Source organism: Leptodactylus fuscus, chromosome 2 (genome assembly GCF_031893055.1).
Source record: "Leptodactylus fuscus isolate aLepFus1 chromosome 2, aLepFus1.hap2, whole genome shotgun sequence".
Classification (NCBI taxonomy): domain Eukaryota; kingdom Metazoa; phylum Chordata; class Amphibia; order Anura; family Leptodactylidae; genus Leptodactylus; species Leptodactylus fuscus.
In genome coordinates, this window is record NC_134266.1 from 22,397,699 (window position 1) to 22,414,418 (window position 16,720).

The window sequence follows — 16,720 nt, forward strand, 5'->3', positions numbered from 1 at the left end:
TTTCTTAAACCAAGGTTTTAGGTTTGCAAATTTCTTGAAAGAATATTTGATGATTTTATTTTTCTTTTAAAAAGTACTGTATGCTGCTATTTTCACTCTGGCTGCTAAGCCTAATAATAGACTGATAAATGCCAATTCTGTAGGGATTTTCTGTGCAACACTCACCTCGATGGCTGCTTTAACCATAGGTGAAACAGTGCCCTATGGTTGCGGGGCTCCCCCTCAGCCGCGCCGGATCGAGCAGGACAGTACTACATTTCAGGTGATGTTCTGCTTTTCCGGGCGGCAGGCGGTGATTTCATCTCTATCTGTGGACACAGATAGAGGTTGAATACTATAGCAGAGTACGGATAATGGCTGATAATGTCTGCGGCAGGGAAGCGCAATGAGCGCTGCGTCGCAGACTTTACAGTCAGAGCCTGCAGGTCCACAGGAATGTGGTTCGGTCATTGTAACATTGGTGCAGGGGAAATTAAGTTATGGTGAGGGGGGTATTGGGGGGCACGCTATGAAAAAAGTTTGCACAAGGCTCCTCAATACATTAAAACGGCCCTGCTCAGTTCATTTACATCACAGACAGGATTCCAATAGAAGATAACACCTCAAGAGCCACCACACCACTGAGCCATCATTACATCCACTACTGACAATAGACAATGTCACGGTTTGTCTCCTCCCTCGCCCTGCACACAGCATGTCTACAAAACTCTCCCATGGACCTCAATGAGTCCTGCTCCAGACTTTTGCTGCCTATGGCCATGACTGTGCCGCAAAGCAGATCACTAAATGCTGTTATCAGAGCAGGGGAGAAGCTCAGGCAAGATGGCCGCCCCCATAATCCTGTACAGAGAATAAAATAAAAAAAATCTATAATCAGTAAACAAATAAAAAAATTTTAAAAATTATCAATTCCACTGGTTTTTTTTAAATAATTAAGTCCTTTTAATAATTTTGTCACATCATAGGAGATCCCGAGGGCCAGAATTGAAATCTACGCTAGTCAAGGTCTGGTGTAGATTTCAGGTGTAACTGAGGCCAAGTCATCCCCTCCTGGAGCCCGACTCTTATCAAAAGTAATAAATACCAGTAAAAACCATAAAATAACCTTTTTATTTGTTTTTCTTGGATATTGGCAATTTACAGTATTGCCCAAAAATTTTAGGCAGGTATGGAAAAATTGCTGTGTAGTAAGACTGCTTTCAGAAGGGTGAATATTATTAGTAGTAAATGAAGTGAATGATGAAAAGTGAAATGTAAATCCCATCAATATTCGGTGTGACCTTTGCCCTTTGCCTTCCATCAGTTCTTCTCGGTACTTGCAGACGGTTTTTGGTAGAACTGGGCAGGGAGGTTGTTCCCGCCGCCATCTTGGAGAACCAAGCTCAGATCTTCTGTGGATGTAGGCTTGTCCAGTCTCTTCATGTTGTTTCAGACAGACTGGATGATGATCAGTTTAGGGTTATATCTGTGGGGGCCGTATCATCACTTCCAGGACTCCTCCTCCAAAGGGCAAAGGTCACACCAAATATTGAACAAAAATAAACAAACTCTCGATTTCTGAGAGCATTCTTACTTTGCAGCATGCCTGAAACTTTTGCACGGTATTGTAAAACAAGTTCCTTTATCTTAGAAATAACTTATTTCGTTCCCCTTCTCCTCTTATTACCTCCATTTTCCGGTAAGTGCATATTAGGCTTCTTCATCGTCGCCGTCCCTATTCATATTACATGTCGGGGATAATCTGGCAGCCTCTTGTGAATGTAAATATCAGATAGTGATTACCGTCTAAGTAGTGTTACCCGTGCGGTCGGCGTCCTCGGTAAGCCGTGACTTCCGAATGACTAAAGGATTGAAGTCATTATCAGATTGCGGCTTGTGATTATGCATCAGCCGGATCCTTTCGAGATGTCCTGGAAAACCTTTCAGCGGAGAATCGTTACTCCCACGTGAAAACAAGTTGCCGGCGTACGTGAGACAGGAATATATTAGTGTCTGGATTTATCGCGCGGTGTAAAGCTATAGATCACTTATTAGTCAATACAAGTAAGTCACACGCTATTGTTTGTAATGGAGACGTTTGTTTAAGTACCGTGTTAAGCGACATAACTCTCCAACACGAATAATACGGTGACATAAGGTATCTGTATGGTAGCTCCAGAGCAGGACTCGGAACGGAGCCACATTAACATTCAAGGTCAGGAGGATCTTAAAACTTAAATTTTCTTCATATTCACAGTATCTTGTATTTATCAAGAAAAATCTTTGCCGTATAGTAAAAGAACATTCCATGGAAAACTTATACGATGGGTCATAATTAGTGCAGTTCCTCAGGGGTGGGGTGTGGGCGGTGCCTGACATAAGTATCAGCCAGTCATGCCCCACCCCTGAGGATCTTGAACTCATTAATCATTCTTTTTCTGCTTGTAATATCCCTTTAATTGTCCTCACTAATATGTTCAATACAATTTTTGCCTGAAATCTTGTGACATGCTTTATCTATAGTAATATTTAACACCTTCTCTTTTCTTCACACTGTATAAGCAGGTTTGCTGATGCTTTGTATTTATCTGATGTTTACAGACTGTCTCTGTTAAAAACCACAGGTTCACCCCATACGAGTGGTATAACCCACACCCGTGCAACCCTGACTCAGATGTCGTGGAAAACAATTTTACTTTGCTAAATAGTTTCTGGTTTGGAGTTGGAGCTCTCATGCAACAAGGTACTAAGGTCACAACTTGATTGTCAGACACCTCCCACAGTCTGCTTGGGGCCTTCTGTGCTGGTAAACTCCATGGTCGTACCCTCATAATAAACTGTAGACCCTTATGCCAGCTTACTGGAATGCCATGCTTTAACCCAAAGTAGGCCGAAAGAGATGGCTTACCGTAGACGGTGTAATCTCACATACGTCTTGAGGAACATCTTCCAAATGGGAATCTGTATTAAATTCTGTATTAACCATGTGGATCTTCCTAACCATTAGATGATGATAAAATGTTGGGCAGAGGGTACTAGGTGATGGACCTCATTGAGTCTTGGCGTTAAGGTCACAAATATGGAAAACTTTGAAGTTCTTCTGAACATCACACAACAATATTCAACTTGGGGTAATGAGATATTTTGCCTTTTGTTCGCAGTAAGGGAAGAAGTCACACGCGTAGTCCCATGGCTTACATTGGCCCAATGGAAGGCTGGGAATTGGAGATGGTTTGCAATTGTTAGTGTGGCCCGCTTCATGGCTGGATGGTGGGTAGGGCCAAGTGAGATATTCAACAGTAGACTTCCTCGGAGAGGAAGATGTTAACCTTAGATATGTTCAATGAAGTTGGATACAGCTAAAGTAGAAAAATATTGAGCTCTCTCTGACAGATTTTGGTGGTACCCAACCCACCATGAAAGGTCCTCCTTTGCATCACCCTAATCTCCAACCTTTCCTAAGAAACATATTACTAGTCATGCTTTAGGAGAAATTTCTTCAGAGGGTTGAACTGGCCCAACAGAGGACAGAAGGGTCCTCTAGGGCACCAGGCCCTGACATGATAATGGGTCCATGCCACAGCAGGACCAATGGGTTCCAGTAGATTATTATGTGGTTATGTTTTGTATAGCTGGATAGTCAGCCTTCATCTTTGCCACACTTGGCGGGCTTGAGGACACTTGTTGACCATAATGTCTTGATCTAAAGGAAAAACTCAAAAACAAAAACTCTTGCTCTTTTTGTAAGAAGGCAGTCATTTAAGAATATACCCCTTAAAAAATATAGATCGCAACTTATTTCCACCCAGAACCATTAAACAGGTAAGTGTTGCCTATAAACGGCCTCCTAAATATATATCTATATACAGTGTATAGAAGGTAACTGAGAGTAGAAACCTTCTGTGGATATTTTAGGCATTGGAGTTATCTCTTAACATAAAAAGGATAATAAAGAAGACACCAACGTCCAAGGACAAAACTGTATATCTGTAACATTGTAAAATCCCTAAATTAAGAATGTTCCTCTCTGATATTTGATGTAGATTAAAGGTCGGGTTGTATAATAGTAATAATCCAGATCAGCGTTTACGACATACATTATAAATGATCTTATCCGAGGAGACGGTAACGAGACATCATCCAACGTTCGTCATCCACCTAAAAACGTCTGTAGCTTTGAGCAACTACAACCACTACACTGTTATTAACCAAAGGGTCTTCCACTATGGCTTCCATTGTTAAAGAAGACCAAAACATAGATGGCTCTGTAGACTCCAACATCCATTTTTAAAGGGGCTGAAACATGATGGCTCTATAGATTCTACCATTATGGCTTCCATTGTTAAACAAGGCTAAACACAGATGGTTCTGTAGACTCTACTGTCATGGCTTCCTTACTTAAGCTAAAACATAGATGGTTCTGTAGACTCCATAATCATAGCTTCTCTTCTTAAAGGGGACTCAAACATAGATAGCTCTTTATACTTCACCGTCATGGTCTCCATTCTTATAGGGGGATTAAAACATGGATGACTCTGTAGACTCCACCAGCATGGCGTCCATTCTTAAACTAGACCAAAACATAGTTAGCTCTCTAAACTCTAGTTTCATGGCCTCCATTTTTAAAGAGGACTAAGACATAAATGGATTTGGAGACCATACCCTCTTGACTTCTTTTTTTTTTGGGGGGGGGGGGAACTAAAACATGTTTGACTCCATAGAATCCACCGTCATGGCTTCTGTTTTTAAAGCGGACTAAAACATGGATGGCTCTGTAGACTCTACCATAATGGCTTCCATTTTTAAAGGGGACTAAAACACGTATATCTCTGTAGACTCTACCATCATATTTTCTATTCTTAAAGGGAACCAGTATAAAACATAGAGGGCTCTGTTGACACCGCCATCATAGTTAGTCTTAACCAGGGCTAAAACGTGGATGGCCATTTCTTAGAATAGACCGTGACTTTAAGAACAGTATAGGTTATATCCCCAGGTCCAAATGGTCCTCAAATTAAGTGTCCATGGCTATACCATGAGGGTCAATGCTTATTCTTTAGCCAGACACAGCCCTGTCAATGGCCAACAAAGGACAAAAAGACACCCCAATGTGTGAAGAAGCTTTGGGCTCCTTTGACCTATGTGCTTCCATGGAGCTTTCATGGCACATATAACATGTTGACATTAAGCAGAGTGAGAAGGTAACCTTAAAGATCTCAAAAATAAATCACATGGCCTTATAATGTTGCCCGTAACACCCAAAAACAGTACAGTAGACTACATTATTCCCAAAAACACTGCAACCCCAAGACAACGCCAGTGGGAAGAGCCTCGGAAAATGCTTATTTAGCATAACGAATGATTAATTTGATTCTAATAAATGAACATTTTTGTTTTGAAGGACTTGGATGGAACGTCCTTGGACACCTCTGTGTAGCCCTTTGAAGGACAAACACATCTAAACTAAAAATAACGAAATATGGTAGATCACTTATTTACTTATGTATAATCAGAAGACTCTGGGAGAATAATAATTATCTAGTGAAGAATATTATGTTTACGGAGAGGTTCACCTTGGTAGAACTTTACTTTTTTAAGGTGACTTTTTTTTAGTAGTTTTTGTATGCTAAAGATCTGATATGCTGCCATATCTTACAAAGAGATCTAAATTCAACCCACACATGACTTAATATTGTTAAGGACAATCAGTAGGTACTGGTGTAACCAGGGGTGAACCACGGGTTTCTGCCGCCTGAGGCGAACGTCAGAAAGCCCCCCCCCTCGAGGAGGGGGCGGAGCGGAGGGGGCGGGGACGAGCAGAAGGGGGCGGGGACAAGCGGAGCAAGCGTCTTTAGCAGGCAGGGAGAGGACCTGCTCTCTGTCTGAGCATGAGGGGCGGCCGCTGGAGCCTCCCCAATCCACCGCTCAGTGACGGTGACCCTAAACCAGTCCAGGACAGCTTGTCCTGGACTGGCTTAGGTCAGCAAAAATGCCGCCCTCCCCGGGGCCCTGGCATAGCGCCGCCTGAAGTGGTCGCTTCAGGTCACCTCATGGGAGTTGTGGCGCTGGGTGTAACTATAGTTGTCGTAGCTGCAACTGGGTCCAGAAGCTGGAGGGGCGGCCACGGGTCATACATTATATATTTATTACCCCTACCCCCCGGTGCACTGGATTGAGAATATTTATAATACACAGCCTTCCACTTTCAGAAAGGCAAAAATTTCATTTTCTCAATAGCAAATAGTCAAGGAGGGATCCTGTAGCTGGAACACAAAAGAAGGCATGATTTCCATGTGGGCGGTATTGACAGGGGGTAGGAACCTTGTGTGTACAGGCATGTCGTGGATAAGTCGTGGTCTGGGCCGACATACTTGATACCACTATGGGTTAGGTAGCATAACATTCAGAAGATCCACTCATGGACGCAGAGGTCTTGGGTCAGAAGGTAGATTTACCCGCTGAGCCTTAAGGTGGCCATACACATACAACCCTTCCTTCTGACCACTCGTTCGGTCAATGATACATGTGTTATAGCTGTTGTCAGACACCTTTGATGGGAGTTTACGCCCCTTGAGAAAGAAAACTGGGCATGTTGAAATTTAACGTGTCTGACTTTTTGGGTCAAGTATCAAAGACACATCATATGGTCGGCCAGTCTTGCCAAAATTTGTGGATTCAGCCAACTTTATATCTAAGGTGTATGGCCACCTTTAGGACATCTCCTCATGCCTCAACTGCCTCCGTGTTAATTTGGCCTTCATCCCACCTACACATGAAGTCTTAAAGTTTTAGTATATTTTTTTACACCTCCACCAAGAGGAAGTCATGGATTTGTACAAAAATTTTGCAAAAATTGTTGATATTTTTAGAAATACAAATGACTCTAAGCCTATACCTAACTGCATTTCATTATTTTTTTTTGTCTCTTTGATCCAGGATAAGTGGCATAAGGTGTTACAGTCATAGGCCTCTGTTTTAGACCGTGTCCACCTTCGTGTGTTAGAACCTTGTTTCCATTGTGCACAATATCTCAATAAGTCCCATCTCTGGAGTTTACCAGCATCCACAGCACACTGTGGGATGCAGTGTCCGCTAGTTACCATTACCTTGGGTACATGACAGTCAGCCCCAACCAGACTCTGCTTGTCTTTCAAGAAATTAAAAAAAAAACCTCAACCACATCTCCGTGCATACATTGCACAGTTCTTGTGATGGCAAGCGGGTCGCCAAAAGCTCCTTCATCAATGGAAGAGCGCATGTTTATTATTTTTTTTCCAAAATGGCCGTTTGTTCCATGGATGAAGGCGCTTGGCCTAGAGAGTGTGAACGTAAATAAAAGATGGATCGGTGTGTACCCTTTGCACTTAGTGTCATGCTCTTCTTGCATTGTACAAAATGGATGTTGTGCTTGACTGGAAGGCGTTTTGTCTCAATTCTTAAGTGTGATGATCAGACTTTCTCTTTTCTACAGAGCGTGAGCAAAGTCTGGATAAGGATTGGCTGTCATGTCTGCCATATTAAAGAGACTTCAGCAAGTATTGTCTCTGACCCAGATTCCTGATAGAAACACTTGCATGCTGATGTTGTCCTGTATATGTTGACTTGCAATGATCTGGCATTGTAGGGCAGGTACAAGAGGCCTCTGGCTCCTCAGGGGCGGTCCAAGGAAACATGTGGGCGGTCCTTTATCGTAATACCAGATGCTCAATATACTTTGACTAGGCTCAGCAAATATTTCTACTGTTTATTGACCTAAAACTTGTAGTATTGGTAATATTTAATACAGGAATTAGGTAAAAGCATCTAATAAAATATTATAATAGAACCAATAGCAATAAAAATGATTGAAAAGCACATAATAGAATAACGTAATAAGATAATAATAATAGTGGCTTAGTTCAAATTATAGATTTTGTATCACATGAGCATTCCTTTTGTTCCAAAAACAGCATCTCCCTTCCCTATTGGTCATGTTTGGTATTGCAGTTTTGACCCATTCTACTGAACATATCAGTTGGTGGGATGACCATTGTTCATAGACCCTCTAAGGGCCTTTGGACGTCTTAGAGGGAAGTCCCCGGATCATGACCCAGATTGAAGGTGTTGACTATGATAAAACAACAATAATCCTAAATTTCTTAACATGACTTTTGACCCTTTCACAATTTATAGTGACAGAGCCACAGTAGGATAACAAGGTACTGTACTATATACAAGGCTGTATAAGGTAAAACCTCTCCAAAAGACGTCCTGGTTGAGACACTCCCTTTCTTCAGATGACATTTTCTATGAGCCCATTGACTCTCTTTTTTAAGAAAACCACCCTTGTAAAAGACCAGTTCTGCATTCAGCACTCACAGAACAATAGTATCTCTTGGTCTGGAGGACCTGTCATGTCTCTATGCTAGATTAACAGAGCTTCAATTTCAAAGAACCTTATGTAATGCTTCATATGAACACCTACTTCCAGATTCTCACCCCTGTAGAAGACCAGAAAGGTATCACAGGCTATCACTTAGGGAAATACCTAGGATAGAAATATCTTTTTCAATATTATTTTCATAATGATACTCATTGTGCAGTGGCATAACTACTGGGGTAGCATCGGTAGTGGTGGGCCCCTGAAGGCTCCTGATGGGCCCTATTTACTTACCGATCCTCGCTCCGGCTCACGGCCGACTGCACTTCCCTTTGATCAGGAGCAGTAATCAGTAAGGGAGGCCGCGGGCCCACGAACCTGTGAGCCCCAACACACACTGCGATTATTATACTCTGGGGTCTTTTCAGACCCCGGAATATAATGATCATTGGGCCAGGGGAGGTGAGGGAACATAAAAAACACTGTTACTTATCCTTTCTGCGCTCCGGCAGGCTTCGGGCCTGGTTGGTGACGTCACAGACATCACGTGGCCCAGGCCAGCATCATTATGCATTTCGACACCGGCCTGGGTCTAGTCCAAAATTGAAGAGTTCTTCGGGGAGTACACCAGGGAGTGTTCTCTGATCATTATACTCTGGGTCTGAAAAGACCCAGGCGCCACTATGGGGCACAATAGTGTGTGCAGGGGAATGTGGCTTATGGGGGGGGGGTCGGATAGTTTAGGGCGCTCAGCGGCCCCTTGTCAAATATTCGCCTTGGGGCCAAGCCATTTCTAGTTATCCCACTGTCACTTTGTGTTCTAGCCATCTACAATAACCTAGCCTTGACCTAAGGGGGGATCAAAGACCCATTTTCAAGTACCCTATTAAGTCACATGTAAATACAGAGAAGTTCAGCATTCAGCACTCCCAGTACCAGAGTATCTAGTCATGTTAGACTAACAGAGCTTCAATTTCAATGATCCTCATGTAATGCTTCATTTGCCCTACGGTGGAGCTGTAGAGAAATTGAACGCCTGCTTTGAAGTTCTCATGCAGATTACACCTGATCACCGGGGATCCGAGCATCATGACACCACGTCATAAACTAATTGTTAGTTCTGTAGCCTATAGTAAGAAGATGTCCAAGAAAACCGAGCCCCATGTGTGCGGTAACTCTAATAAGACGTCTCTTTGTTTGATAAGAGCACGGGGAATCTATTATGCTAATTATTCATCTGTTTTTGTAAGAAGATGTGTATTTCTCAGAACCTTCTAGACTGAAACATTCAAGACAAATGTGATAATTAGCAAAGACAATGATAAAGACTAAGAACCCTATTTGGCACCATCAGATGCTCTTCTAGAGCACTTTTCGGTGTCACATAAATAAGATGGTACAAATTGAAACCTGTTGAGGGTTAATGAGACAATGAGACGCCCTGAGCCGGGATCACATCGGGGAATCTGGATGTCACTGAAAAGTACAGCTTGCTTCAAGTGTTAACATGTCCAAGCCCGTAGCTGGCATACTGCCTGGCAGGAAGATTCATCATACCCGAAAACTATAGCAAATAATTAGAAGAAAGTACTTTATCTTAAGAAAGAACAGTCTGCCGGGTAAACCTTCATCACGTCACATCTATCTCTCTACAAAATATCCGGAATGTTCTTATGAAGGTTTCTGTTCTGTAGAATAGGGATATAGATATATCTTAAAGGGCAGGGTCATGAATGGGGCACAGATATAGCTCATATGGTATACAGTACCAGATAGATAGATAGGAGATAGATAGATAGATAGATAGATAATAGATAGATAGATAGATAAATAGATGATAGATAGATAGATAGATAGATAGATAGATAGATAGATAGGATATAGATAGATGGATAGATAGATAGATAGATAGGATAGGATATAGATAGATAGATAGATAGATAGATGATAGATAGATAGATAGATAGATAGGATATAGATAGATGGATAGATAGATAGATAGATAGATAGGATATAGATAGATGGATAGATAGATAGATAGGATATAGATGGATAGATAGATAGATAGATAGATAGATAGGATATAGATAGATGGATAGATAGATAGATAGATAGATATTAGGCAGCATTCACACTGAGTAACGCTGGCGTTTTTTGTGCTTATTTTGGCACGTAGCGCCGCATACACGCGGCGTTTACGCGGCGCTACGTGCCAAAATAAGCACAAAAAACGCCAGCGTTACTCAGTGTGAATGCTGCCTTAATTAGATAGATAGATAGATAGATAGATAGGAGATAGATAGATAGATAGATAGATAGATAGGAGATAGATAGATAGATAGATAGATAGATAGATAGATAGATAGGAGATAGATAGATAGATAGATAGATAGATAGATAGATAGGAGATAGATAGATAGATAGAGAGATAGATAAATAGATAGATAGATAGATAGATAGATAGATAGATAGATAGCCAACGAGTAGAAAACAGAAGAAAAGCTTTGTCTTAAGAGATGTCTACGTACTTAAAAAATAGAAACATAGATAGACATGAAAAGGATAATAGTGCAATAAATTAGATTGATAGATAGATAGATAGATAGATAGATAGATAAATATAATTAGATAGATAGATAGATAGATAGATAGATAGATAGATAGATAGATAGATAGATAGATATCCTGACGGAAAGTTATAGCCAGATAGATAGATAGCCAACGAGTAGAAAACAGAAGAAAAACTTTGTCTTAAAAATTCAAGATGTCTACATACATAAAGAATAGAAATATAGATAGACATTAAAAAGATAATATAATAGATAATGAAATAAACTACCGTAGATAAAATAGATAGATAGATAGATAGATAGATAGATAGATAGATTTTTTTTGAGTGGTCCATACAATATTTCATGGAGAACATTTCAGGATCCCCCTGACTTCACCCCGATGCTTTTCAATCACTTTTAATATTATTTCCTTTAAAAAATCAATTAAAACACATTTTCTAAATATTTCCAATTTATTTTTACAGCTAAATATTAAATAAAACAAATAACCTGATATTTCTATATTGGACAGTGATGACATAAACATATAGAATAACATATATACCATACACTGGTACAGACACTATAAAATAAGATCTAGAAGATGTTCTATTATAATAATAACTGCTCTCCCATGGCAGCCAATCAGGGCTCAGCTTTCATCTGTTGAACTACTTTGGATAAATCAGAGCTGCCCTGTGATTGGCTGCCGTGGCCTGTAGGGTTAGGTTTGATAACTGAGGCTTAGTGAACTTTATGACAATAATAATACATGTATAATGTAATTGATAGGATAGATGTAAAAAATCTAAAGATTAAATAGGGGGCACAAACTTTTCAGGCAGGTCCCATTTATACACACTGCTATTATATGTCACCTCAAAGCCTTGTTTTATAACACCTGCTATGTCTTGAAACAGGATCAGAGTTAATGCCCAAAGCCCTTTCTACCAGAATAGTTGGCGGTATTTGGTGGTTTTTTACCCTCATCATCATCTCTTCCTATACGGCAAACTTGGCGGCTTTCCTCACCGTGGAGAGAATGGAGTCGCCCATTGATTCTGCCGACGACTTAGCCAAACAAACAAAGATCGAGTACGGGGCTGTCAGAGACGGGTCCACCATGACCTTTTTTAAGGTAAAGAATTTGGGTTTTTTTAACTTGAGTTTGGGACATGTTCACATGATACATCAGAAAATTCACTTAAAGGGGTTGTGCCGTTAAGGACACTTATCTCTTATATCTATAGACTAGGGGATAAGTGTCAGATCACCAGGGGTCAAACCTCTCTCCTATAATCAAAGGTAATAAATCACTCCCACTGAGATCACCTGCTGCTGTGATGTTTTGTTTGCTGGCTGAACTGCTCACAGGGAGCTTGCAAACAAATTGTTACTCCTGAAAATAAATCGGATTAAAGGTGGCAAATTAAAACAGAACCTATATTAGGAAGTGTTTTGTATTGCTCCGTCCTGCTATTTGACCCACATTTTTTAAAAACTGGATAGCCCCTTTAAGTGGATATGTATATGGAGCTCTGTATAGTAAAATTAACCATCTTGAATGTTGGACCTATTTAGATAAAACATGGTAGACATTTCCCCCCTGCTGACCTTGCATTTTACCTAGTACAGCCCTGCTTATAAGTGGAGGGTGTAATTTTTCTGATTTCGAGTGAATGACTAATGCCGCCTCCATTGTCTGCGAATCCGGCAAAACGTTATGCCGAACTTAGCCATGTCTTTATTTTTTCAGCATTTCCTCTTGAAAACCCACATTAATTACACGGCACAAATCCAGGTTACAAAATGTCATTGTTCCTTCATTGCAGTTCCTAAGAAACCAGTGAACTCTAGTTAATATTCCAGTTTGCCTTAAATTAGCGTTAATTGAAGAAATCTCGTCTAGATAATTAAGGGGATGTTGGAAGACAAGAACAGGTGCACGCACGCATAACTTGTGCCGGAGATGGGATTTGTTCTGATTTGTTCGGGTTAAGCAATCTAATTTTTCAGTTTGTGCTAAAAGGTTTTCATTTTACTTCGGCGGCTTCTTATTTTTTCTTGGAGTGATGAAGTCAGTAAGGAGCTTGTATAGGCAGAAAGAATTTATCAGCAGACTATAATGTATCCCGCAGCAATACCTATCAATAGATAGTCTAATAAAGATATGCCTCAGCTTGCAAATTCATGGGATCGCTGTGCAGTTGCTTAGAATTTTAGAATTCATTTCTGTAATCAAATAGTCAGACAGGTCACTGTGCCCCACAAGGTCAGCACAGTCCTCTTCTGCTGTTGTTATCATTACCATCATCTGCTTGGCTTCTCATTTCATGATACCGTCCCACTGCGTGCTGCCCTGCCATCACTAACATAACCGGGTGAGAAGGTAGGTCACTGTCTCCTACAAGATAAGCACACTCCTCTTCTGCTGCCGTTATCATTACCATCATCTGCTTTGCTTCTCATTTCATGATACCGTCCCACTGCATGCTGCCCTGCCATCACTAATATAAACGGGTGAGAAGGTAGGTCACTGTCTCCTACAAGATAAGCACACTCCTCCTCTGCTGCTGTTATCATTACCATGATCTGCTTAGCTTCTCATTTGATGATACCATCCCACTGCATGCTGCCCTGCCATCACTAATATAAACGGGTGAGAAGGTAGGTCACTGTCTCCTACAAGATAAGCACACTCCTCCTCTGCTGCTGTTATCATTACCATGATCTGCTTAGCTTCTCATTTGATGATACCATCCCACTGCATGCTGCCCTGCCATCACTAATATAAACGGGTGAGAAGGTAGGTCACTGTCTCCTACAAGATAAGCACACTCCTCCTCTGCTGCTGTTATCATTACCATGATCTGCTTAGCTTCTCATTTGATGATACCATCCCACTGCATGCTGCCCTGCCATCACTAACATAACTGGGTGATAAGGCAGGTCACTGTCTCCTACAAAATCAGCACACTCCATTTCTGTCACTGTTATCTATAACATGATCTGGTTGGCTCCTCTCTTCATGACACTGACCCTTTTTATATGCATCTCTGCCCTTGCTAAAATAAGGTGAGTAGATAGGTCATTGTCTCCCACAAGAACAGCATTCAGCACACTCTCTTTCCGCTGCTGCGTTCATTACTAGGATCCGTATGGCTACCCATTTCATGACAGTGCCCTGTTAAATGCAGTTCTACCATCACTAAGATCAGGGGAGTGGACAGGTCACTGTCTTTCACAATCATCCTGTGCTGCTGGTGTCATAATTTCCATTAAGCTACACACAATGACTCCTGACTCCTTCCAAAAGATCAACCTATTCTTATTCTGCTGTGATGTGTTGTTCTGACGTTTGTATCATCAATGCACGGACCTTCTCACATGCAGCCCTGTCATAGATAGATAGATAGATAGATAGATAGATAGATAGATAGATAGATAGATAGATATGGGTCATGTTAATTTAATTACAGATTTTCTAGGTCACTACCTACAAGAAAATCAGCACATATTCCTTCTCTGCTCCTATTTTCATTCCTTTGATTTGACTCTGCTTTGTTTCCTATTACCTGTTCCTTATTCAGTTACATTACTTACAAATTACATGGTCCTTGTAACGTAATGGTCACTGCTAGAGATGAGCGAACAGTGTTCTATCGGATATCAGGGTGTTCGCCATGTTCGAATCGAATCGAACACCACGTGGTAAAGTGCGCCAAAATTCGATTCCCCTCCCACCTTCCCTGGTGCCTTTTTTGCACCAATAACAGCGCAGGGGAGGTGGGACAGGAACTACGACACCGGGGGCATTGAAAAAAATTGGAAAAAGTCATTGGCTGCCGAAATCAGGTGACCTCCATTTTAGACGAATAGTGGATTTCAAATCCGGGTCATATGAGAATGTGAACTTTGTGACTATGAGACAGGGATAGCTGTACAGGCAGGGATAGCTAGGGATAACCTTTATTTAGGGGGGAATGTTATTAAAAATAACTTTTTGGGGCTCTATCGGGTGTGTAATTGTGATTTTTGTGAGATAAACTTTTTCCCATAGGGATGCATTGGCCAGCGCTGATTGGCCGAATTCCGTACTCTGGCCAATCAGTGCTGGCCAATGCATTCTATTAGCTTGATGAAGCAGAGTGTGCACAAGGGTTCAAGCGCACCCTCGGCTCTGATGTAGGAGAGCCGAGGGTGCACTTGAACCCTTGTGCACCCTCAGCTCTGCTACATCAGAGCCGAGGGTGCGCTTGAACCCTTGTGCACACTCTGCTTCATCAAGCTAATAGAATGCATTGGCCAGCGCTGATTGGCCAATGTATTCTATTAGCCTGATGAAGTAGAGCTGAATGTGTGTGCTAAGCACACACATTCAGCTCTACTTCATCGGGCTAATAGAATGCATTGGCCAGCGCTGATTGGCCAGAGTACGGAACTCGACCAATCAGCGCTGGCTCTGCTGGAGGAGGCGGAGTCTAAGATCGCTCCACACCAGTCTCCATTCAGGTCCGACCTTAGACTCCGCCTCCTCCGGCAGAGCCAGCGCTGATTGGCCGAAGGCTGGCCAATGCATTCCTATGCGAATGCAGACTTAGCAGTGCTGAGTCAGTTTTGCTCAACTACACATCTGATGCACACTCGGCACTGCTACATCAGATGTAGCAATCTGATGTAGCAGAGCCGAGGGTGCACTAGAACCCCTGTGCAAACTCAGTTCACGCTAATAGAATGCATTGGCCAGCGCTGATTGGCCAATGCATTCTATTAGCCCGATGAAGTAGAGCTGAATGTGTGTGCTAAGCACACACATTCAGCACTGCTTCATCACGCCAATACAATGCATTAGCCAGTGCTGATTGGCCAGAGTACGGAATTCGGCCAATCAGCGCTGGCTCTGCTGGAGGAGGCGGAGTCTAAGGTCGGACCTGAATGGAGACTGGTGTGGAGCGATCTTAGACTCCGCCTCCTCCAGCAGAGCCAGCGCTGATTGGTCGAGTTCCGTACTCTGGCCAATCAGCGCTGGCCAATGCATTCTATTAGCCCGATGAAGTAGAGCTGAATGTGTGTGCTTAGCACACACATTCAGCTCTACTTCATCAGGCTAATAGAATACATTGGCCAATCAGCGCTGGCCAATGCATTCTATTAGCTTGATGAAGCAGAGTGTGCACAAGGGTTCAAGCGCACCCTCGGCTCTGATGTAGCAGAGCTGAGGGTGCACAAGGGTTCAAGTGCACCCTCGGCTCTCCTACATCAGAGCCGAGGGTGCGCTTGAACCCTTGTGCAGCCTCAGCTCTGCTACATCAGAGCCGAGGGTGCGCTTGAACCCTTGTGCACACTCTGCTTCATCAAGCTAATAGAATGCATTGGCCAGCGCTGATTGGCCAGAGTACGGAATTCGGCCAATCAGCGCTGGCTCTGCTGGAGGAGGCGGAGTCTAAGATCGCTCCACACCAGTCTCCATTCAGGTCCGACCTTAGACTCCGCCTCCTCCAGCAGAGCCAGCGCTGATTGGCCGAATTCCGTACTCTGGCCAATCAGCACTGGCTAATGCATTGTATTGGCGTGATGAAGCAGTGCTGAATGTGTGTGCTTAGCACACACATTCAGCTCTACTTCATCGGGCTAATAGAATGCATTGGCCAATCAGCGCTGGCCAATGCATTCTATTAGCGTGAACTGAGTTTGCACAGGGGTTCTAGTGCACCCTCGGCTCTGCTACATCAGATTGCTACATCTGATGTAGCAGTGCCGAGTGTGCATCAGATGTGTAGTTGAGCAAAACTGACTCAGCACTGCTAAGTCTGCATTCGCATAGGAATGC

At 42.4% G+C, this 16,720-nt stretch overlaps 1 protein-coding gene across 7 annotated transcripts in view; it reads left to right on the forward strand.

The window, feature by feature from the left end:
• GRIK1 (glutamate ionotropic receptor kainate type subunit 1) overlaps positions 1-16,720 on the forward strand; it is a 266,952-nt gene that overhangs the window by 226,015 nt on the left and 24,217 nt on the right. For 6 of the 7 annotated variants that reach the window (XM_075263453.1, XM_075263457.1, XM_075263454.1 and 3 more), the window contains 2 exons: positions 2,604-2,722; positions 11,811-12,028. In XM_075263453.1, coding sequence (XP_075119554.1) covers positions 2,604-2,722; positions 11,811-12,028 — 337 coding nt within the window. Of the gene's footprint in view, positions 1-2,603; positions 2,723-7,450; positions 7,693-11,810; positions 12,029-16,720 lie in introns of those variants that run through there. The other variant, XM_075263460.1, reaches the window with a different exon arrangement.